The sequence below is a fragment of the Saccoglossus kowalevskii genome, chromosome 6 (assembly GCF_978046115.1).
Source record: "Saccoglossus kowalevskii chromosome 6, keSacKowa6.1, whole genome shotgun sequence".
Classification (NCBI taxonomy): domain Eukaryota; kingdom Metazoa; phylum Hemichordata; class Enteropneusta; family Harrimaniidae; genus Saccoglossus; species Saccoglossus kowalevskii.
Window position 1 is genome coordinate 37651437 of NC_140646.1, and position 26093 is coordinate 37677529.

The 26093-nt window shown below is 33.5% G+C and overlaps 1 protein-coding gene across 1 annotated transcript in view; it reads right to left on the reverse strand.

Moving 5' to 3' along the window:
* Window positions 1-26093, reverse strand: part of LOC100369321 (GPI ethanolamine phosphate transferase 1-like) — a 67089-nt gene that overhangs the window by 40486 nt on the left and 510 nt on the right. The window contains exons 2-11 of the mRNA XM_006816923.2: window positions 19208-19436; window positions 18807-18928; window positions 18035-18133; window positions 15226-15332; window positions 14817-15069; window positions 14476-14592; window positions 11616-11809; window positions 10015-10149; window positions 5904-5983; window positions 4154-4417 (exon numbers count right to left, since the gene is read on the reverse strand). Coding sequence (XP_006816986.2) covers window positions 4154-4417; window positions 5904-5983; window positions 10015-10149; window positions 11616-11809; window positions 14476-14592; window positions 14817-15069; window positions 15226-15332; window positions 18035-18133; window positions 18807-18928; window positions 19208-19431 — 1595 coding nt within the window. The 5' untranslated portion in view covers window positions 19432-19436. The remainder of the gene's footprint in view (window positions 1-4153; window positions 4418-5903; window positions 5984-10014; window positions 10150-11615; window positions 11810-14475; window positions 14593-14816; window positions 15070-15225; window positions 15333-18034; window positions 18134-18806; window positions 18929-19207; window positions 19437-26093) is intronic.

Here is a 26093-nt window from a genome sequence, read left to right on the forward strand (position 1 = left end):
TTAAATATGAAACAAGGAAACAACCAACACTGAATCTTTTAAATATGGAACAAGGAAACAATCATCACTGTTATTTTAAATAGGGTACGTGCAAAAGACCAACACTGTTATTTTAAATACAGGACGTGCAAAAGACCAACACTGTTATTTTAAATACAGGACGTGCAAACAACAATTTTTTCTACAATACCCTATAGCTGCTATAAATAAACAAAACACGTTGCAAAGATTTCTCACTTAATTTAATTAATCCCTAATCCATTTCCTATCCAAATCAGCTTGTAATGAATCTCAACAGAGCTTACTTTTCCCTCCTACCAGCTAGTTTAAACTAAGAATTTTGCTGTTGACATTGACTACATTATTGAACTGAATATCTGTTTATACAAGGATTTATGATTCACTGAAGACACTGGCAGAGATGCTGATTTAAAAATTAAGCAACTTTTTTTCTTAAAATATATTTTTTCCCTGCAAATTTCAATTCTGATCTAATATCTAATGATCAACATTTATTGTTCATTTCTATATTCAGTCAAAGTTTGTCTTTTATAAAAACTAAATATTTAAAATTATAAATACTTAAAAATATTTTAAATTTTTTAAAAGCATCCTCAGTTTGCAAAGTAACAATCACTATCTGATATGGCGCATTATGACGTAGCGCTTGTTTCTTTCTACAACCAGCAATTTTAGCAGAGAGCATATTTGGGGAGTGTTGAGCCCACAGCGCTAGACCATCTGGAAGGGTTATAACCCTTAAAAAGTTGTTTAACCTGATGACCTATACTGAACGAGAGGACAATATATTAGAAGCTCTCTGAATACAATAAGTACCAGGCAAAGACTACAACAACCGTCCTCGCTATTAACACACTGATGTGACATATGTTCCAAAGTCGATGACTATACCAGGAAATCGCTATAAATACGTAATTAGATGAATATGTATGTACCCTGATTCATACTACTTACCTCCTGTATTTTATTGATAACACCTGTACCAAGATGATTACACTGGTTCATGCTAATAATTAACAATCATTAAGTTTACTTGATGTGAATGATCAAGTTTTCAGTAGCTCCTAAATGGGTACGTTAGCGCAAATGTGGACTAAACATAACTGTTAAAGACATACATCACATTTGTGGTATACTAGATCACTGAAATATCACTGATCTTGACAACAGAAAAATCTTCAATTTACATAAAAGTGTGTGCTACTAATAGAACAATTATGTTACAAATATCAAATTGAGTTTTACATTGATTAGATCAAATGGACTTTTACATTGATTAGATCAAATGGACTTTTACATTGATTAGATCAAATAAAGTTTTACATTGATTAGATCAAATAGTTTAACATTGATTAGATGAAAGAGTTTAACATTGATTAGATAAAATAGAGTTTTACATTGATTAGATCAAATAGTTTTACATTGATTAGATCAAATAAAGTTTTACATTGATTACATCAAATAGAGTTTTACATTGATTACATCAAATAGTTTTACATTAATTAGATAAAATAGAGTTTTACATTGATTAGATCAAATAGAGTTTTACATTGATTACATCAAATAGAGTTTTACATTGATTAGATCAAATGAAGTTTTACATTGATTACATCAAATAGAGTTTTACATTGATTACATCAAATAGAGTTTTACATTAATTAGATCAAATATAGTTTTACATTGATTAGATCAAATAGAGTTTTACATTGATTAGATCCAGTAAAGTTTGACATTGATTAGATCAAATAGTTTAACATTGATTAGATAAAATAGAGTTTTACATTGATTAGATCAAATAAAGTTTTACACTGATTAAATCAAATAAAGTTTGACATTGATTAAATCAAAAGGAGTTTGACATTGATTAGATCAAATAGTTTAACATTGATTAGATGAAATAGAATTTTACATTGATTAGATAAAATAGAGTTTTACATTGATTAGATCAAATAGAGTTTTACATTGATTAGATCAAATGAAGTTTTACATTGATTACATCAAATAGAGTTTTAATTGATTAGATCAAATAGAGTTTTACATTGATTACATCAAATAGTTTTACATTGATTACATCAAATAGAGTTTTACATTGATTACATCAAATAGAGTTTTACATTGATTAGATCAAATGAAGTTTTACATTGATTACATCAAATAGAGTTTTAATTGATTAGATCAAATAGAGTTTTACATTGATTAGATCAAATAAAGTTTTACATTGATTAGATCAAATAGTTTAACATTGATTACATCAAATAGAGTTTTAATTGATTAGATCAAATAGAGTTTTACATTGATTACATCAAATAGTTTTACATTGATTACATCAAATAGAGTTTTACATTGATTACATCAAATAGAGTTTTACATTGATTACATCAAATAGTTTTACATTGATTACATCAAATAGAGTTTTACATTGATTACATCAAATAGAGTTTTACATTGATTAGATCAAATGAAGTTTTACATTGATTACATCAAATAGAGTTTTAATTGATTAGATCAAATAGAGTTTTACATTGATTAGATCAAATAAAGTTTTACATTGATTAGATCAAATAGTTTAACATTGATTACATCAAATAGAGTTTTAATTGATTAGATCAAATAGAGTTTTACATTGATTACATCAAATAGTTTTACATTGATTACATCAAATAGAGTTTTACATTGATTACATCAAATAGAGTTTTACATTGATTAGATCAAATAGAGGTTTTCATTGATTAGATCAAATGGAGTTTTTCATTGATTAGATTGATTGATTGATTGATTAGAGCAGCCACAAGTAAGGTTGAAAGCGCAGATTGCAGCATGACTGCAACAGACAGCATAGCCGGGTAGCAACAGTCGGGTAGCAACTACCAAGGTTTGACGCAGCTTATGACATCACGGTCAAAAGAGCTCTACTGTAGACTATCTTCCTCATAGCAAAGTTGATAATGTTCTGTACAATGAAACATTAGCTATTTTCCATGGTTAATATTACTACAATGTTCTTGCCATATCACAACAAAGGTACTTTATATGGTTGTTGCCATAGCAATGTGATGAATCTCTGCCTTTTATGTTTTTCTGTAAACCCCTTAATTCTACCGGTTACTGGTAGCATAGTGGTTGTCGCATCAGACTCATGATCGGTAGACCCAAGTTCAAATCCTACTTTAGGCTGAACATCAACAGGTTGATGCCTATCCTATGTAAGTGTGCCACAGACTCAATTGGAAGGCCAAAACAAGAATATGAGATCTGTGGCAAAATGCACTACGTGTCAGAACTAGCACTTGTAATTTGCACTTACAAAAAAAAGAGTCAGGAGAGACAACAGTGACATTCAAAGTCCGGAACTGTCGCCTGGCACAAAAACATTTAAAAAACAAAAAAAAACTTAATTCTAGGTATGACAAATCTTAACATATATACGTAAATGTATGCTGTCACTGTGTATGCACGTATTCAGTGTGTTCTGAAGCACAATCTAAAATGTCAGAATTTTATGTTAATAATAAATCAGTCAGCTTTCAAAGTACACAAGTCATGAATTCCACAAATGCTTATTTTACCACATACATAATGCATTATGTTTAAAATAACTTAGAATGGGTATGTTTAGTTGGCTCCAACATTAGCGTTCATTACCAGAAATAGCAAAGAATATAAGACAAAAAGTGCAGACAAATTTGGGTGAGAAAGTCTGCTGGTGAAAAGGTTAGACAAAGGACCGTATGGATACAGCAAAAAAAACTTGTCGTTAAAAAAATTTCCTAATTGTCATTCATTTGATGGAACATAATACTCAAAATCACTTTTGGAATATTTATTTAACAGTTCGCCATGACAACCTCAAATTAGGTATAACAGGATAAGCCCAAACTTCTAATCATTGTGTGTAAAAAAAACTTGGGTCAGCATACGGGTCTATGGTTTGCAATCTCAAGTCACTTAAGGTGACTCAACACAGTTTCATGATTTTTTTTTTCTATTTTGCAAATAGAAATTTGCCCTATGTTAAAATATGGTCAAAAGAATGTGAACACCTGCGCATCCACTTCGAACCCATTACAATCATCAAACTGTATTAAATGATAATTAGTCATTGTTTTGTTGTACAATTGATACCAATACTTACTGTTGTGTTGCTTTGTTCCATAACATAACTGGCAAAAGACAATACACATAATACATGTACTTTGAACTTTGTAACATCAATAGTAACGCCACGACTAGACCAATCGTCATAAATATTATTCTTCGGCCTTTCTGTACAGTCAATGATGAATTTGTAAATTTATTAAACGTTGTTTTTTGCATGATTGTTATTGTTGTATGTTCTCGTAGAAGCAACTGAAGAACATATGCCATCCAGCCAAGGTATCCCATCACTACACTTGTTCTATGTTTAAAAAAAAAGTCATTGTCAATGTTTGTATTATAGATGTGGGAAACTTTCATCACTATGGTAAAACTAATCTGTAATAACTCCACGACAGTCAGCCATTTTGGATTTGATTGTGACAAAATACAATTACAGTATACCATGCTTATACTGTCTGATTTGTTTGAATGGTCCAGACATGTCAAATAAATGGATTATGAACTGCATTCTTTAAACAAAATTGACACCAGTTGTTCATTTTGAACTAAATATCCTAGTGTTCAAATCAAATTTAAACTAAATTCATCCACACAAATGTGAGATCCAGTTTTGGCATTTAAATGGCTGCCATTCGGTCATTTTGAAGCAGATCATGGACCAAACGCATGTGCGCATGTCCATACGTATAATGTCTAATGTAATAATAATAATAATAATAATCTTTATTGCATAATCGTATCCTTGTTTGAATATTGACTCAGAAAAAGAAAATTACAATAAAGATGAAAAACTGAAATGTATGTATGAAGTTTGAACAGTCCAAGCATTTGTGAGATATGGCAGGATATGAACGACATGCTCCACTTATGTACGTATGCATGAAAATCAACCCATAAGTCCCTGTTTTCAAACTGCATCCAAACCGGAACTAATTATTTCATAGGATAGACAATTTATTATAGGATTCATATTTAAGAAGAAATGAGAAGATTATTTTTATCATAAAATTAAGTGTTAAAAAAAACCAAGTCATGAAAGAGTCCCCCTTGTTCGATAATAAACTACAATGAGTCAGTCATTTTGAGTCAGAACTGCATGTTAATATACATAACATGATTTAGTTGTAAAGTTTAAATTAGTCAGGGCAGATCAGAGATATGATATGCTGGGGTCAATGACATTTCCTCCCTCATATGCCTTTCCATTCTTGATAATACAGAAAAAATGTATGTGCAAGGTAAAAAAATTTAAAAAGTATCATATGTCTTCATTTCATAACCAGAATATGCTGATGTTATTGTTCTGTTATAGAGCAGTCAATCCATGTAGTTACAATAGTGAGTACAAAACTAGTAATATCCAGTTTAATCTGGTTTGTACAGGTTTCTCTTTACATGAATGAATTTATGAAAGAAAATGTCTAATTTTAAAACGTTTTCTCAACAGATATATTCGAAGATAAGTAAGATGTTTTTCCAGATTGAATTAAAAATGTCAGTAGAGAGAGAAGTTTAAAAACACCAAACATTACATCATTTTGGTCTTCTATCCTGGATCATATATTGTGACAGCCAAAAGAGGGTCTTTACAGCAGAAAACAATATTTTTTGTAATTCGTATAATGCATGCACAGTATGACCAACTGTAAAAACATCTGAAATATCTCAAATATTGACCATCCTGTTCTTTTCAACCACACACAACAAGCTCATTAGAAGAAATGCAAATTTGGTTTGAAAAAAACAACATAATTTATTGAACAAAGAAATGAGGAACAACTCACCCAAGAAAGAATCTGTCGTACGTCTGGTAGTAGTTCAAACCTTCCAAGCTATGATACATCAACTTCTTGGTCAGTAAAATCTAGAAAAAAACCATGAATTATTTGTTGGTTGTTGACAGCATTTTAAAAAAAAATTGTAGAAGCTTCAAATTTAAATTAAAAAAAAAGAATGTTGTTGGTTGTAGAGAGCGCTCTGATCCGAAAGAAATTTTTTATACATGATTGTACTCGAGTCATATTTTTTTATTTTTGCCGGCTAAGTAATTGTCAGCTCGATAAATTTTCTTTTTAGAATTTGCATCCTATAAGTGGAACACATTTTGGCCTCCTACAAGACCCTTGTATTGTTCCAATGTACGCTCATAGGACAAATGGGCACTTCCAGGGGCACTTCAGAAGTCACTTAGTATAAAGAGCGCCCCCAAGTGGCAAATAATTCAATTAACCAACCTCAATTAAAGACTTGTATTAAGATCTCAGGCCTAATCAAATTAATTGAGTGACTTCCAAAACATATACGAGTGAGATACACACCTCAAAATCATTCACTGACTTATATTAATAAATCAGAGAAACATCCTGTTTCAGTGACCGATCAAAATGACTTACAGGTGCACTGATGGCCAAGGTTATATTTCTCGTTATTTAATTTCAAGAAGAGATAATATGCCCAAAAATGAAAAACCACTGACAGTGAGACGACGATGTGCATTTCAAAAATTTTTCATTTTTTCATTTCAACAATTTTGGCAAAAAACATAAATCAAAGTGTGTCGCACTTGTTTCAAACTGACTACGAGCATGAAAACGAATTTATTTGATTTTGGGGTCCACAAATATATTCTCATCTTGAAACAAAACATATTTGGGCGAAAATGAGCTTAAAACCTACCCATATTGGTCTCCCACAGACAACCTGCATTTTGTGTTCTAGACCGAATAATACTGACACATTTCGCAGATATAACTGAGCATCTTGGATTGCAAAACAAAATCAGAATTGCATACAGTATGTAACATGCAAATTTTCATTCAAAATGCTCAATGTTACACAAAGCAGAAATCTAACAGTCATAAAAACTACCACAACAATTTGGGCACTTGGTGGCACTATACACTGTACATTCAATTTTCATTACCACTTGGTGGCGCTATACATTCAAACTTTAATCTCAACTCACTTGAACGGAAAAACAATATAAAAACAATTTTAAGAAAAAAAATCTAAAAGAAACAAAACAAGCAGCCTGTTGGCTGAGATAGCTCCGCCGTTAGCAATAAACATTTTAATTTTTTAATTATTATTAATCCAAAAATTACATCTTTACAAGATAATGGTAAATAATCAGATATAGCTACCTCATACCAGTGTGTTAAATCACTCCAAAAACAGTTTACTATACTACACTGGAATAGGAAGTGACATAATATGTCGACCTTGTCACAATCATTACATAAATCAGTATCTATTATACCCCATTTCTGTAACCTAATGTTACATTTTATACTGAAAAGCCTGGCGATTAGTTTCACTGGTAATGAAACACATTTCACAATGAAACACATTTCAATTAAAGAACTGAAGATATCATTAGAAAATGAACAATATGTATAGTATCAAAGCATCCGGACTTGCGGTTTTTAACAAGAAGTCGAAAATATCACTTTTTTCATTACAAAAATATTCACCAAAATTGAACAAATCTAAGGTACATATACACCGAGTATCAAAGCATACAGACTTGTAGTTTCGAAGAAGTCAAAAAAGTAAAAAGTTGACACGAATGACAGACGATCACTCATATCATAAGCTCAAAGACAAAGTCGACAGCGGAGCTAAAAATTGGTCAAAATTTCAGAAGCCAATAATTATGAAAATCTGCAAAATAATTATGTAACAACATTTTCAGAAGGGGTGGAATATTGCAGTAATTCTTTTGTGTGCATAGCAAATAATTTAGTTTTACCAAAAATGAGAATATTCACTAAAATTAGAGATAGGCAATTATACCTCAATTATTCGTTATAAAATGAATGGAATCTGAACTTCAAGCAAGGTAGATAAAGTCAATGGCATCTGGCTGGAAGTTTCAAAGAGTAGTTGAAAACAGTACCAGAAATATGGATGATGAAACTAATTTGTAATAGGACTAGAACCACACAGTTCTTTCTGAGGCTACAGTTTCTTTTGAATTTGGCTACTGCTGGCACATGGTGACTGGTACCTCAATGTACACTGGCGACTGGTACCTCAATGTACACTGGTGACTGGTACCTCAATGTACACTGGCGACTAGTACCTCAATGTACACTCGCAACTGGTACCTCAATGTACACTGGCGACACTGGTGACTGGTACAATGGTGACTGGTACAATGGTGACTAGTACCTCAATGTACACTGGCAACTGGTACCTCAATGTACACTGGCGACACTGGTGACTGGTACAATGGTGACTGGTACAATGGTGACTGGTACCTCAATGTACATTGGTGACTGGTACCTCAATGTACACTGGTGACTTGTACCTCAATGTACACTGGTGACTAGTACCTCAATGTACACTGGGGACTAGTACCTCAATGTACACTGGTGACTGGTACCTCAATGTACACTGGTGACTGGTACCTCAATGTACACTGGTGACTGGTACCTCAATGTACACTGGCGACTGGTACCTCAATGTACACTGGCGACTAGTACCTCAATGTACACTGGTGACTGGTACCTCAATGTACACTGGTGACTGGTACCTCAATGTACACTGGTGACTGGTACCTCAATGTACACTGGTGACTGGTACCTCAATGTACACTGGCGACTGGTACCTCAATGTACACTGGCGACTGGTACCTCAATGTACACTGGTGACTAGTACCTCAATGTACACTGGTGACTAGTACCTCAATGTACAGTGGCGACTAGTACCTCAATGTACAGTGGCGACTGGTACCTCAATGTACACTGGCGACTGGTACCTCAATGTACACTGGTGACTAGTACCTCAATGTATACTGGTGACTGGTACCTCAATGTATACTGGCGACTGGTACCTCAATGTACACTGGTGACTAGTACCTCAATGTACACTGGTGACTGGTACCTCAATGTACACTGGCGACTGGTACCTCAATGTACACTGGTGACTAGTACCTCAATGTACAGTGGTGACTAGTACCTCAATGTACAGTGGCGACTGGTACCTCAATGTACACTGGTGACTAGTACCTCAATGTACACTGGTGACTGGTACCTCAATGTATATTGGCGACTGGTACCTCAATGTACAGTGGCGACTGGTACCTCAATGTACACTGGCGACTAGTACCTCAATGTACAGTGGCGACTGGTACCTCAATGTACACTGGTGACTGGTACCTCAATGTACACTGGTGACTGGTACCTCAATGTACACTGGTGACTGGAACCTCAATGTACACTGGTGACTGGTACCTCAATGTACACTGGTGACTGGTACCTCAATGTACACTGGTGACTGGTACCTCAATGTACACTGGCGACTGGTACCTCAATGTACACTGGTGACTAGTACCTCAATGTACACTGGTGACTGGTACCTCAATGTATACTGGCGACTGGTACCTCAATGTACACTGGTGACTAGTACCTCAATGTACACTGGCGACTGGTACCTCAATGTACACTGGCGACTGGTACCTCAATGTACAGTGGCGACTAGTACCTCAATGTACACTGGTGACTGGTACCTCAATGTACAGTGGCGACTGGTACCTCAATGTACACTGGTGACTAGTACCTCAATGTACACTGGCGACTGGTACCTCAATGTATATTGGCGACTGGTACCTCAATGTACAGTGGCGACTGGTACCTCAATGTACACTGGTGACTAGTACCTCAATGTACAGTGGCGACTGGTACCTCAATGTACACTGGTGACTGGTACCTCAATGTACACTGGTGACTGGTACCTCAATGTACACTGGTGACTGGTACCTCAATGTACACTGGTGACTGGTACCTCAATGTACACTGGTGACTGGTACCTCAATGTACACTGGTGACTGGTACCTCAATGTACACTAGAAGACTGTGATATTTTTAGGTGATTTCATTAAAAACTACTTACAGAGGCCTGATAGTCTTCTTTGCTCATAAGGGTTCGTATTTGTCTTAAGATATCCACTTTTCTGCTTGACTTCAACAGCTTAAATGGTGTGAAAAACACAGATAATGTGGTAGCTTTCATTAGGGACTCCTTTTTCTAGAAGTGAACAAAATAATGAGGTCAAAAATAAAATAGAATAAAATTGCTTTAATCTCATCATTTAAATTTACAATTAGAATTAAATCTAATGTCAAATTTGTAAAGGAACACTGTCATCATAACTCCACATATACATACATTTTTTAATGTAATGAGATTATCACAAATGATGAAATCAAGGTAGTATGGCCATCATATCAAAAATCGCATAGTAGAGGTCAATGCCATCCCATGCTGCCTGAATGTATACTTTAAGGTATTCTTGTAATAACCATTTAATAAATGAGAAATAACAGTCTAAATGCCAACAAAAAAAGTTTTGCCTCAGTAAGAGGATTCTATTTCTGCATCCACTGTAGACAAAGACTCATTTTTTTTCTTTGTTTGTTTTTATTTATTATCTTTGTTGTTGTTTTGTTTTTTTTAAATATAGGATGTACGAACTTTTCACTTTATATCCTGCAATAAAATATTTAATAATAATAACAAGTTTTGACTGGACTATCATTGACCTTCATGACTATGTTGGTGATGTAGTTTACCTCCCCCTCCCAAATATGAACATTTAAATGATTGCAGATAAAGTTTCTTACAGAACAGTAAATTCTACTGATTTCAGTTCTATAAGTAGCTACCACAAAAATATTGCAATGTATGCATCAAAGGCATCGCAAGTATCTATCAACCAGAATATTGGTTGATCCTCAACCAGAGGATTGTGAACATGACTTTTGTAAATTCTATTGTTTCCAGGGAGATATATAATAATAAACAAGCCATGCATGGCACAGTCCCAGTTAGTCATCAAATTTAAGATCGTCAAACAAGTACTTGTCCATATTGAGAGATATTGCTCTGGAACAGCATTCAAAATCAGCCATTTTGAATACATCTATATATATATATACCATGATGTATGACGAATATATAAAATTTGAATATAATCAGTCAAAGCATTTAAAAGATATGGCTCGAGAAGCCCAATCATTAAAACAAAATGGCCACCAGTCAGCCATTTTGAATCCAATCTGAAAAATAAAATGACATGCATCAGGAACCTGTCATGTCTAATGTATGTTATATGTTTGAACAAAATCCATCCATAAATGCCAGAAATGCTTAATATTTGATGATTTTTTTAGCACAAAAATAGCCACTATTTGGCCACTTTGAAAAGGATCGCCAAACCAATATATCCGTATATCTATGATATGATGTATCAGATCGTAAAACAAAATGATGTGCATCAAGGTCCTATAATGTCTAACGTATATACAAGGTTTGAACAAAATCTATCTGTAAACAGCCAGAAAATGATTGATTTTGATGATTTTTAGCATAAGAAGTATATACTCTATCTTTGAAACCTGCTTTTTTTTACAAATTTACCTAAATGAATATTTTATTTTGATCTTTACACAACATAAAAGTATAGCGCCCTCAACCTGAGTTTATTAACCTACCTCATACTGTGCTACCAACTGTAACGCATTAGTCAGAAGGTTTTCAGCTTTATACTGATCCGTGTTGTTGATGTAATCCAAAGGCAGAATACCAACAGAGTTCAAAGGATACGCAATTCCTATCAAAGATGACATGAGTGGGGCAATGTCAGCCTGATTCACGTCACACCTCTTCACATGTGATAGTTTCCATTCTGTGATGTAAATAAAACAAATAGTGCAAGTGTAAATATGTAAACTATCATAAAAGTCTGAACATTATTTATTCAACAAATCATATTTTAAGCGGAACACATACAAACATGCTTAGGGGATGTGAATAATTTAATATGCAAGAGAAACATAATCTCTTAATTTAAGGTGTCAAAGTTGATTTCAATTACTGTGCATAAAAATTGCACTGTATTTGTTTACATGTGAAATGGCGAGAATGAATACATATGACGATGAATGTAATGAGTGTCTCCAAATGTGTTTGCAAATTACAGATAAATTCTACCCATTTTTGAACTGGTAGAAGCACCCAGAAACTAAATTAGTGTGACACATAATGGCCACATGTGTCATGTCCCATTAATGAAGATTAAATGAAATCTTTCGATTTTGTTTGGATGACAATATTTGTTGTTCGCAAGTTATTAATTCTCCACAGGTCCTAAGGATGGACGTTAAAAGCATTACAGATTCTTGATATTTTTCAAAGTGAAAAATTCCATCTAATAAAATAAATACAAAAACTTTAACCAAATTTCAAAGGAAACAATATCGTATTTGATATATTAGAAGCATGCATCTCAAATAGAAGTGAATATAAACCAAAATTTGGATCATTGGAAACAGAATCATTAAAATATTAATTATTGACCATAGAAACCCCTCGTTAATCATACGCACTACTAATATATCAAATACAGTACCAGCGATTTCAAAATTTAATCAAAGAAAGCTTAGAAAGAACTCCCATGTGCTGAGAGTATTGGAGACACATTAAATATAATTCGAAATTACTTAGCTGAAAACTAATTATGCAAATCAGAAAATTAATATGAACAGATTTGAGATTTGTGTAAAACTAATGAGGTCTGCGCAATGTAACAGGAAATCTATGTTTCCAAGTTTAATTGAAATGTGATTAGAACCAAAAAATTATGAATTATTATGCTTATTAGGGAATCAATATGAACAGATTTTTACCCCAAATTAATTAGGTTTGTACATTGTACTAGAGCATCTTTGTACTAAGTTTCATTGAAATGGAATAATTAGTACTTTAGATATCAGTGTGATGTCACCATTGTACAGGTTTTAACCCACAATTATCCAGGTCTGTCTATTGTCCTACAGCATCCATGTACATTCATTGATATGTGATGTTTAGTACCCGAGATATCAGTGTGAAAGTTGGTTAATTATGCAAATTAGGTGATTAATATGCACAAATATTTACCAGAAACTCATTGGGTCTGCATAATTCTAGATTCATTGAAATGTGATGATTAGTACTTTAGATATCAGTAGAAAAGCTGAAAATTAATTATGCAAATTATTTATTAATATGCACAATTATTTGCCCTAAAACTAATCAGGTCTTTGCATAGTCCTAAAGGATCTATGTACCAAGTTTCATTGAAATGCGATGATTAGTACTTGAGATACCCGTGGAAAAGCTGAAAATTAACTAATTATGCAAATTAGGTGATTAATATGCACAAATATTTATCGGAAACAATCAATCTCTGCATAGTCCTTGAGTATGTAAGTACCAAGTTTCATTGAAATGTAATGCTCACTACTTATATCAAATGCTGAAAATTAATTAATTATGCAAATTAGGTAATTAATATGTACTGATATTACCATAAAATCTATCAGGTCTGTGCAGTGTCATATGACATCTATGTACCAAGTTTTATTGAAATGTGATGATTAGTACTTATATCAAATGCTGAAAATTAATTATGCAAATTAGGTAATTAATATGTACTGATATTACCATAAAAACTATCAGGTCTGTACAGTGTCATATGACATCTATGTACCAAGTTTCATTGAAATGTGATGATTAGTACTTGAGATATCAGTGGAAAAACCAAAAATTGACTAATCATTATGCAAATTAGGTAATTAGTATCCACGGATTATTACAAAAAACTAATCAAAACCTAGCATTAGTTCAGAGCATCTATGTACAAAGTTTCATCAAAATCCAATGAGTGGTTGTTTAGATATCAGTGGAACAATCATGGAACAGCTAAAAATCAGCTAATTATCATGCAAATTAGGTAATTAATATGCACGGATTTTTACCAAAAACTAATCAAATCTGCGCACATGTTCAGAGCATCTATGTACCAAGTTTCATCAAAATCCAATGAGTGGTTCTTTAGATATCAGTGGAACAGTCATAGAACAGCTAAAAATTAGCTAATTATCATGCAAATTAGGTAATTTACGAGCATGGATTTTTACCAAAACCTAATCAAATCTGCACATTGGCCCAGAGCATCTATGCACCAAGTTTCATCAAAAACCGATGTATGGTTCTTGAGATAGCAGTGGAACAGTCGGACACACATACACACACACATACACACACACACACACACACACACACACACACACACATACAGACAGACACACTAACTGCAAAGACTCCCATTTTGTGCTTCGCACATGGGAGTCAAAAATTAGTTTGAGTGGCCCAAGTTTTTCACAGTTACAGGGAATATTTCAGGAATTTCTTGTATAAAGTGTGGTGTTCAAATATGTAACCACTGTGAAGCAAATAGACACACATGTTAACACAAGTTCATGAAGATCAGTTCTAAGTACTGACGTAACAACAAACTTTCCACTGTACCTTGCTGGAAACCATCCTGATAATCATCTGGGTTTGATTGTTGTGCTTTATTAACTCCAGCACCCCATGACAGCAGTGGAGTAAGAGTCTCACTTGGATGGCCTGCACCATGAGACCCTGAAATGAAACACAATTAAATACTTTCTTATTCAGGATGTTAGAGGGTATACTACATTTCTAGTAAACGACGACGTCCAATGATATGATGGATACAGTGATATTCTCCATGAACATAAGAATATAATCATGAAAAAATAAACCAACATAATTTTGATGACAATTAATAAGTACATGTACAATATAGCGTTTACATGTGATAGAAATTTCAGTCTACTACTTACCCCAGTTTGTCATGCCATGGTCAGCGGTAAATACATATGCAGTTTGACCATCAGCGAAGAATTCCTCTAAGAGTTTCACAGTTTTCTCCACACCACTGTCCACAACTTTGATGTTCTCTAAATATTCATCTGAGTACGGTTTGTGAGCGTGACCATTCGTATCAAGGCCAAGTAAATGTAGAAACAGTACCACCTTGTCTGATTTCAACTTATTCAATAGCGTCTGATTCTGTCTTGCGCTTTGTATGAAATTCTTTAAATAAAACAATGATAAATTTGATTCACATTTGTCATAACTTTAATGCAAACAAGTTGAAAACAGTATTTTCACTAAATTTCACTAAGGATTTGAAATAAATTACAAATCCAACAGAGCATTTCCATGGTTATCAAGTCATTTTATACATACCTGAACTTCATCAAAGACCCATAAATCTAACTTAGCCAGATCTGATCCTGCAAAATCTTCACTCTCAGCAGGGTACATGGATGTAAATACATGGTTACCAGTTGCTCCTAAATTATACATAAAATATGCATCAATGTCACAAATTATGCATCAATGTCACAATGTACACATCAATGTCACAAATTACGCATCAATGTCACAAATTATGCATCAATGTCACAAATTATGCATCAAAGTCACAAATTACGCATCAATGTCACAAATTATGCATCAATGTCACAAATATTGCATCAATGTCACAAATTATGCATCAATGTCACAAGTTATGCATCAATGTCACAAAGTACGCATCAATGTCACAAATTAAGCATCAATGTCACAAATTACGCATCAATGTCACAAATTATGTATCAATGTCACAAATTATGCATCAATGTCACAAATTGAGCATCAATGTCACAAATTATGCATCAATGTCACAAATTATGCATCAAAGTCACAAAGTACGCATCAATGTCACAAATTATGTATCAATGTCACAGATTATGCATCAATGTCACAAATTATGCATCAATGTCACAAATTATGCATCAATGTCACAAATATTGCATCAATGTCACAAATTATGCATCAATGTCACAAGTTATGCATCAATGTCACAAATTACGCATCAATGTCACAAAGTACGCATCAATGTCACAAATTATGTATCAATGTCACAAATTATGCATCAATGTCACAAATTATGCATCAATGTCACAAATTATGCATCAATGTCACAAATTATGCATAAATGTCACAAATTATGCATAAATGTCACAAATTATGCATCAATGTCACAAAGTACGCATCAATGTCACAAATTATGTATCAATGTCACAAATTATGCATCAATGTCACAAATTATGCATCAATGTCACAAATTATGCATCAAAGTCACAAAGTACGCATCAATGTCACAAATTATGTATCAATGTCACAGATTATGCATCAATGTCACAAATTATGCATCAATGTCACAAATTACGCATCAATGTCACAAAGTACACATCAATGTCACAAATTATGTATCAATGTCACAAATTATGCATCAATGTCACAAATTATGCATCAATGTCACAAATTATGCATCAAAGTCACAAAGTACGCATCAATGTCACAAATTATGTATCAATGTCACAGATTATGCATCAATGTCACAAATTATGCATCAATGTCACAAATTATGCATCAATGTCACAAATTATGCATCAATGTCACAAATTATGCATCAATGTCACAAATTACACATCAATGTCACAAATTATGCATCAATGTCACAAATTACGCATCAATGTCACAAATTATGTATCAATGTCACAAATTATGCATCAATGTCACAAATTGAGCATCAATGTCACAAATTATGCATCAATGTCACAAATTATGCATCAAAGTCACAAAGTACGCATCAATGTCACAAATTATGTATCAATGTCACAGATTATGCATCAATGTCACAAATTATGCATCAATGTCACAAATTATGCATCAATGTCACAAATTATGCATCAATGTCACAAATTATGCATCAATGTCACAAATTATGCATCAATGTCACAAATTATGCATCAATGTCACAAATTATGCATCAATGTCACAAATTATGCATCAATGTCACAAATTATGCATAAATGTCATAAATTATGCATACCTGTCCTCCAAATTCTAGCACAATTTTTATATATTTCTATAACATTTTTCAAAACAATGTAGTAAAATTAATCAGACTCCTTGTATCTGTTAAAATTATAATCATTCATTCACATTTATTGGTATTGACATTATCCCACCCAAGCTTCTAACTATCCTCAGAAGTGAATCCAGATTTAGTTACTGAACACTACCCAAGACTCAATTATTTGTCATATGAATTCTTGAGAATTGTTACTGTTTTCCATACATTCCCGTGGCATTCAATATCCTTTTTGTTACTTTATGTCGGTTATGAAAACCACATGGGCATAGGTGAGCATATACCTGCATCTTCCTCTGATTATAGCTGGATTTCTATACTTAGTTTATTGAAACCCTCAGAAGGAATTACCAGTAAGAAAAAAGTAATTCAAGACATTAAAACTATTACAAAATCTAATCTAAAGTGACTATAATCTATGACAATATTTCATGAATAAAAATGTCTGAAATACAATTATAATCACATCAACTGATGATAATAGCGTAAAAAATCCCTGAAATAGAAATAAATAAAATAGAAAACAATGATCCAGAGTTGGCAAGGGGAACTCAAAAAACAAGATGTTTTTGTTGTGATGACATATTATTTTTTATGAATTTAGCCAGTGAAACAAGTAAACTGGTTTTATTGTTTTTGACTAACATTATCATTATAAATTGCAATTGTTTAGATTTAGATTAGTCTGTAATTTATTCTGCTGTTTCGTCAAACAAATCTCATCTTTGGTTTTTATAAAGGAGATATGATATTTCATTTATAAAATCTGTTCATCATCCCTGTTCCATCATCAATCCAGGATGTCTACTCACCTTATTTCTATAGATATAAAAGTTTTAATAATGGTGGTTTTGAACGAGTGACAGTATGAGCTATATTCATGAAATGTTTGAATTTAAATGACAACAAATAGTATAGAGGAAACAAAACACATATTAAAATATTAATATCAGACAACTGTCTGTCTGCTGCTAGAAAAATTAACACCTTTACCGTAATAGAGTATGAACAGTTACATACCATTTGTTATTAGCAAATATGCAGCAAACCATGTATATATTTATGGTGTCTCACCTTTAGAAAACATTGGAAGGATATCTGGACTTCCCCAGGACCAAGTAAATCTACTTTGATTAAAAACAGAATCAAATTCCACTGGATTTTCCTTCCATCCTGAGAAAAAATAATTATATAATAAATTTCTTGTGAAGAATGTAGTGCAAAAATTTACAGCAGACCCCAAAATAACTGAGCAAGAAAACCACTATTTCAATATCCCTAGGAGCATTGTCTGCAGTGTTTTTTTGACTTGGCACTTTCAATCCAAACAAGCCAACATGCCTGGACACCAACTAAATTTACAGGTTTGGATTCAAAATGAAGTCAGAATAAGTGAATTATTAAAAAGCTGAATTATTGATTGTTATGAGTATTCTGTATTTGAACACAGTGAATTTTTTATTTGATTTCATTTCAAATACAAGCATCTCTGTCAAATTTAATGGGACTTTCTTTCAATATGCAAGTGAGTAGTATTAATTTCAAATTGTTAAAGTCACAAATACAACTAGCAATGTTCCTGGCAATATTGCTGAGCTACACAGGGAAGATGATGACATTCCTGTTCAGTTTACTGAATAACACAAACCTTGGCTCACTATGATAAGACATTACATTTTTAACACTCATTGTTAGAGTTTAAAATAGACAATGTTAAAAAATGACTGCCAGTCGGCCATTATGATCCATAGACTCAGATATACCAGAGTGGCCTAACATACATATGTGAACTACCATTGCCAAAGATTCATATTTTGAATCTTTGACTGAATTGGTTAATTTTTACCTTTTGCTACTGCACTGACGTCTTCATAGAATCCAGCAATCAGTGCAACATGACCAGGTCTTGACTCGGTTGGAACTCTGGTATGGGACACTCCCCATGTACCGCTGTTCTGTATGATATTTCTGAAGATGATACAAAACATTTGTTAAACTAATGTGAGTCAAATAAATTCAACAAACAATGATTAGTTTTGTAAAATTTTATTTCCAACATCGGATTGTATACTAAACGTCACATTTGAATTTTTCATATCCCGGCATTATGACAGAAACAGTGGTTTGTCATATTATTTATAGTCACAAAATTCCAACTGTTAAATTAACAAAAAATATTTTCAGAAAGTTGAGAATTTGTGTTTATTTGGCACAAATATACTTTATCCATGCTATGACTGTTCATACCTAAGATATGGTGACTTTGTCTCACCATCTTCATAAACTTGATAAAATTTATCTGCTCTGAGCCCATCAGCAACAAACAATACTAGTCTCTTGGCGGGTGGTGCAAGAGATGATATCTGTGGTGCCATGCCATGCACCAATGGAGATGTGAAGTAGATATCAAATATGGAATAGAAAAGTACCAAATGGACAAGAAATCCCACCACAATAAGGTGCCAGTTCATTCTGCCTGCAATAAAACAAATTAAAATAAACAAGTCAGTGAAAATGACACAGTCCCCTATTAAAATTTTAAAAGTTCTCTTTGTGCTCGTCATATTAAAGTGGAGGGGCTGTCGCGAGCATGAGTCTCAAGAAGTGGCGTATACAACATATTGTTTATTTACATCATGTATGATGTATGTGCAAAATACGTTTGAAAATGGTACATAAATCTTGGAAATATAGTAGTACCGGTAAGACCAAAATTCAGATGGCTGTCAATCGGCCATCCTTGATCCGATTTTGAAACAAATTGTCATTTACATGTATTCTAACATGTATAAAGTATGTGCCAAATTTGAATGAAAACCGAAAAAGCATGTCCATTTAAAAACAACAAGATGCCTGCCATTCAGCCATCTTTGACCCAACTGCAAAAGAAATTGTCATGCACATGTATCCTAACATGTATAACCTATGTACAAAGTTTGAATGAAAACTGACAAAGCATGTCCAAAATACAACATTTTCAAAAAAGATGGCTGCAAGTCGGCCATTTTGAATCGAAACGCTAAACACTGCATGTGCATATGTCCCACATAAAGTACTAAGCACATGCAAAGAATGAACGGAATCAGTCCAAAGGATTTTGAAATATGATTCCGGGCAGACGTACGCACGTATGGACGAACGCACAGACGCAGACCAAATTATAAGTCCCCGTTTTCTGACTTCGTCCGAACGAGGACTAATTAAATTATTAATTAAAATTGATCTTTGTATTTTGGTCAGAGTGACTGACATGTTTCTGCTGAAAAGACCAGTAGAGTTAGTTACAAAGCACTACTCATTTTCAATCTATTTGTATTACAGAAAAACACAAACATTTATTGATAATTTGGCACAGTATTCTCTATCAATCCTCATTTTTTTTATTATTCTAGCATTATTCTATATATATTTTCGAAGATATGTGAGCAATTTTATGAAATTTTATGAAATAAATCCTGAGAAAAGTAACACTCATTAAAAATCAGTCTCATCAAATTTGAAATTGTCCACCAACCCACATTAGAAACCTGGATGGTCACAATGTAAACACAGAATGATTTTCCTTGAAATTAAATCAATCGGTCGGAAAATTGGTTTTTGGAGGTAGAGACTGCATACATCTACCCAATACACCCATACAATAATTCATGTCATGTTAAATAAAATAATATGAGATAATGAAATTATTTCCAAACCCTAATTGCTGATCCTGTAAAACATGTTCATTCAAAAAGTTTTGGTCATTTCATGTCAAATTCATAAATTGAACAAGTTAGCCAAATCCCAGGACCAAATTGAGGAGATGCATGTTTGCAGTTATGGTTATAAATTTGAAGATATTTAGGTTCTCGAGTCACTCCTTTCAAAAATCAGATTTAAGAACATAATTAGAACAAAGACTAATTTGCATACTAATAGTTAATTAACAATTTTCCATATTCCAAATTCAAATCTCAGACTAGTTATGCAAAATATGAACTGCTCCATTCCTGTAGTGAAATTGTTGCAGTTTGTCTTCTGAAGTATTTGAAAGTCCCAGGTGAGCCTTGTATTATGAATATTGTTGAAAACAAAGTACTCACTTTGCAGGCTGCCTTGCAGGTTGAAATGAAATCTAATATTGCTAAGCAAGAGAACACAACAGTCAAACCATTTCAATTATAGAACTGAAGATATCATTAAAAAATGAACAATATGTATAGTATCAAAGCAATCGGACTATTTGAAAATATAACTTTTTACCAAAAATGCCAAAAATATTGGCAGAGCTCCAGAAGGAGTACCTACACTTTATGCAAATTTTTTTTTAAATTATGCTAATTTATTCATGACGTAGCAGTTTCTGTGCTCATGAATATTCATTAATTTGTGGGTCAATACATTTTTAAAGGGGCGATATATTATTTTTGGGGGAAGAGTTAGAAAGGGGGATTAGCAATCTATAGGGGGTCAATACAAAAGAAGGGACCCATTTAGAGAGCAGCCATGCTCCTCGTGTCTGTTGTTGCACGTGACCTACAGCTGTCAACTGTGTTCGTTCTTCGACGACTTCAACTGGCTTCCATGTGGGGTAGTATTCTTGTGTTCTGTTTGACTTGAGTTTTTGAATCCGCTGTTTATGTTTTTAACGTCTTTCATGTCTTTTGTAGGAGTGTCCAATCCGTGATTCGAACTTGCGATCTTTGAGTTCCCAGCGCACTGTCTTGTCCTCTGTACCACGAGTGTCTTCACACAGGAGTTAGGATTTAAGTCCTATTCATAGGAGCACTGTCTTCACTAGCATTCAAAAATGTAACTAAACATACTGGATTCGAACCAGCGATCGCTCACATTGCTGACATAGCACAAATCAACTGAGCTATGTGGGTAGTAATGCAAATTAAATAATTTGTTGTCATATTTAGCTTTATTGCCAAATGGCGTTTGCGAGAAAAAGATGGGCAGGCAAGGGAATAGAACCCAGGTCCTCCGGATCACTATGCAGAGAACTGACCCACAAGACCACATTGGATTGACTGGATATGTTTGCATTTGATAAGACTATATAGTGTGTATATATATAGAAATACAACATATTTCTATTATTGAGTTACAATTGTCCAAAAAATTGCCAATTTTGTGTTTTTACTTGTGTAAACTATATGCATGCCATAACCCGTTAGTGTACATCTTGCCAATTGGGTGTTTGCCATTTGCGTTGCCCATACCTGACCCGACCCTAACCCTAATGTCAAGACACATTCCTGTTAATAATTCCGTTGCCCATACCTGACCCGACCCTAACCCTAATGCCAAGACACGTTCTTGTTTATAATTGCTCAATAATGATACTCTGTTGTGCACTGTCTGCGGGTAAGTTGCATTGATGTCAACTGATTAAACAAGTCGCATTTAAGTAATTTCCACTATTAACAAGTGGTTAAATTGTGACAATAAATGTGTGGACAAATATTTGAGATTAATTTTGGTGCAGACAACTCTCGTTTAATTATTTTACACCATTACAAGTTGTTAAATTGAGAGAATAAATGTCTCAACAAATATTAAATACTTAGTTTGATGTAAACAACTCACGTTTGATTAATTCCCACAATTACAGGTTGTTAAATTGAAAGAATAAATGTGCGGACAAATATTTTAGACTTATTTTTGTGTAGACATCTCTCGTTTGATTAATTCCCACAATTACATGTTGTTAAATTGAGAAAATAAATGTGCGGACAAATATTTTAGACTTATTTTGGTGTAGACAGCTCTCGTTTAATTATTTTACACCATTCCAAGTTGTTAAATTGAGAGAATAAATGTATGGACAAATATTTTAGACTTATTTTGGTGTAGACAGCTCTCGTTTAATTATTTTACACCATTACAAGTTGTTAAATTGAGAGAATAAGTGTGCGGACAAATATTTTAGACTTATTTTGGTGTAGACAGCTCTCGTTTGATTAATTCCCACAATTACAAGTTGTTAAATTGAGAGAATAAATGTGCTGACAAATATTTTAGACTTATTTTGGTGTAGACAGCTCTCGTTTAATTATTTTACACCATTATAAGTTGTTAAATTGAGAGAATAAATGTGCGGACAAATATTTTAGACTTATTTTGGTGTAGACAACTCTCGTTTAATTATTTTACACCATTACAAGTTGTTAAATTGAGAGAATAAATGTATGGACAAATATTTTAGACTTATTTTGGTGTAGACAGCTCTCGTTTAATTATTTTACACCATTACAAGTTGTTAAATTGAGAGAATAAATGTGCAGACAAATATTTTAGACTTATTTTGGTGTAGACAGCTCTCGTTTAATTATTTTACACCATTACAAGTTGTTAAATTGAGAGAATAAATGTGCGGACAAATATTTTAGACTTATTTTGGTGTAGACAACTCTCGTTTAATTATTTTACACCATTACAAGTTGTTAAATTGAGAGAATAAATGTGCAGACAAATATTTTAGACTTATTTTGGTGTAGACAGCTCTCGTTTAATTATTTTACACCATTACAAGTTGTTAAATTGAGAGAATAAATGTGCGGACAAATATTTTAGACTTATTTTGGTGTAGACAACTCTCGTTTAATTATTTTACACCATTACAAGTTGTTAAATTGAGAGAATAAATGTATGGACAAGTATTTGAAACTTATTTTGGTGTAGACAGCTCTCGTTTAATTATTTTACACCATTACAAGTTGTTAAATTGAGAGAATAAATGTGTGGACAAGTATTTGAAACTTATTTTGGTGTAGACAACTCTCATTTGATTAATTCCAACAATTACAAGTTCTTAAACTGACAGAATGAATGTATGGACAAATATTGACCATTATATTTGTGAGTAAATACCTGTTGTTTAATTAATTTCCACCTCTACAAGGTTGAGAGAATAAATGTGTCGACAAATATTTGATACTTATTTAGGTGTAAGAACTCGTGTTTGACCAACTTCCACCATTGCAAGTTGTTAAAATAATGAAATAAATATACTGGTATCATTGGATATTTGATTTAATTGTGAAACTTTCTAACAAAATGTTAACTGCTGGCTTCGAACCCTCAATCAACAATTCCGCAGACACGGTATAAATTCAACAACACCACAGAAGATATTCGTCTGTTGCCTGAATTGTTTTCGTAATATAGGGAACGCCATCGACACTTTAACAAAACTTACCTTGACTTGGGTCTTGTTTATCTCTTGTCACAATCTGGAAACTGTTGAACAAATTGCGCGTCGTCCAGTTTAAGACGTTAGTTATTTTATTATTTATTCATTCAGTTTTGTATGGTGGAGTTTTGTGAGGTTTATTATTTTTTTGCGACGTTCTTTGTTTACTTGTTTACGGTTTGAGAGATTTCAGTTTATTTGATTTACGTTTTTACGGTAGCTCTGAGCGGGACTCGAACCCACTGTCTTTTCAAGCTAATTTTGTTTTATTTTGATGGCACACGCTTGTGTACCACGCCACGACGTTGGTCGTTAAGTGGTGTTCATTTTTCGAACTACTCCAGTGTTCCGATGAGTTGAACGGAAAAGCCAAAACGATTGCTGGTTTCTGATTGCTTCGGTTCTGGTGAGTGTGTATCTAGTGTGATTCGAACCCATGTCGTTTGTATTGGGCGTTTTTTTATTTCCCATGTTAGCTACGCCGTAATATGCAACCACTTCCCCGTTTTATGGTGATTTTGAGTGTTTAATGATGTCTTCCTCACGCGTCACGCCATGACCCAGTTTCAACCACACAGCCATTTTGCAACACAGTTCGTGACCCTCGGCGTCACCCGACTGATGTTCTCTTCAACTGTTAAGCTAGTAGGATTTATTACCGTTATTATCATTATATTGTCACGTGATTTGTTTTACCTTATGTGTAATGTCTTAAGTATCTTTATTGTAATTTGTATATACCAATTCGTATATACCGAGGAAACGACCCCGATTGAAGGTCATGTGTTTTATGACGTCACCAATTCGTGTGTAGGTACTGCTTCTAGATCTGTGCCAAAATATTCATCAAAATTAGAGAATTAAAGATATCATCACGAAATGAACAAATTTAAGAGAGGTCTGCCCAAGGTACATATACACAAAATATCAAAGCAATAAGAATTGTAGTTTTCAAGAAGAAGTTGAAAATGTAAAAAGTTGACACGGACGCCAGACAATGACGGACAATCACTCATATGATATGCTCCTCTCAAGAAAGTCAACAGCGAGCTAAAAATATGACATGAAACTTATTTAATTAGAACAGAAATTAGAAGATAAAATGATGACTATACTGCTAAAATGTTATTACGAACACTGTTGCGTCACTCTCGTCAGGCCAAGGGGAATGAGTTTATTTATTTATCATTGTAGTTCCAAAATTAGACTTGTCTGGTCAGTTACGGGGCACTTTTGTTTACGAGGCGTCCGTTTTGCTACGTCATAGGGGTCAAATTGCGTGAATATATAATTAATTAAACATGGCTGCTTCACGTCCCCATTTAGTTTTTGTAAGATGGAACTAGTTTCGGTTCGTTAGATTGAACTAGTTTCAGTTCGTACCACTGCTATTTTCTTTCTCACTGGCATGTTTTGCTGCACCCGTAATTGTTGTATAAATCTCGTACATTTTTAACCGCAATACCCCCCACCCCGTACTCGCTATATTTTACCATCAAACCCCTCCCCCCATACTCGCTACATTTTATCACTCGTACTTGCTAAATTACCTCCACGTACTCGCGACAAATACCACCCATACTCGCTACAAATATCACCCGTACTCGCTACAAATGTCACCCGTACTCGCTACAAATATCACCCGTACTCGCTATTTTCTGAAAAGTACGACCCATACTTTTCACCCGTACTTGGCTAATTTTGGTACATTTATATATATGCTCTACCATACTATGGAGGTGACATTGTAATTAATGTAAAAAAAACGTGAATACAAAACAAAAGTCATGATATTTAATAAAAACTTGATATTGTGAAACATTCCAACTAATCAGGAATTGTTTTAAGTACAAGTAGATAGTTTAAAGAAGCACTGTTCAGTGTGAATTTTTGTGGATTTTGTAGTTGTAGACTGTTTTTGTTAAGTAACCATTCTAATCCCGTCACTGGCCT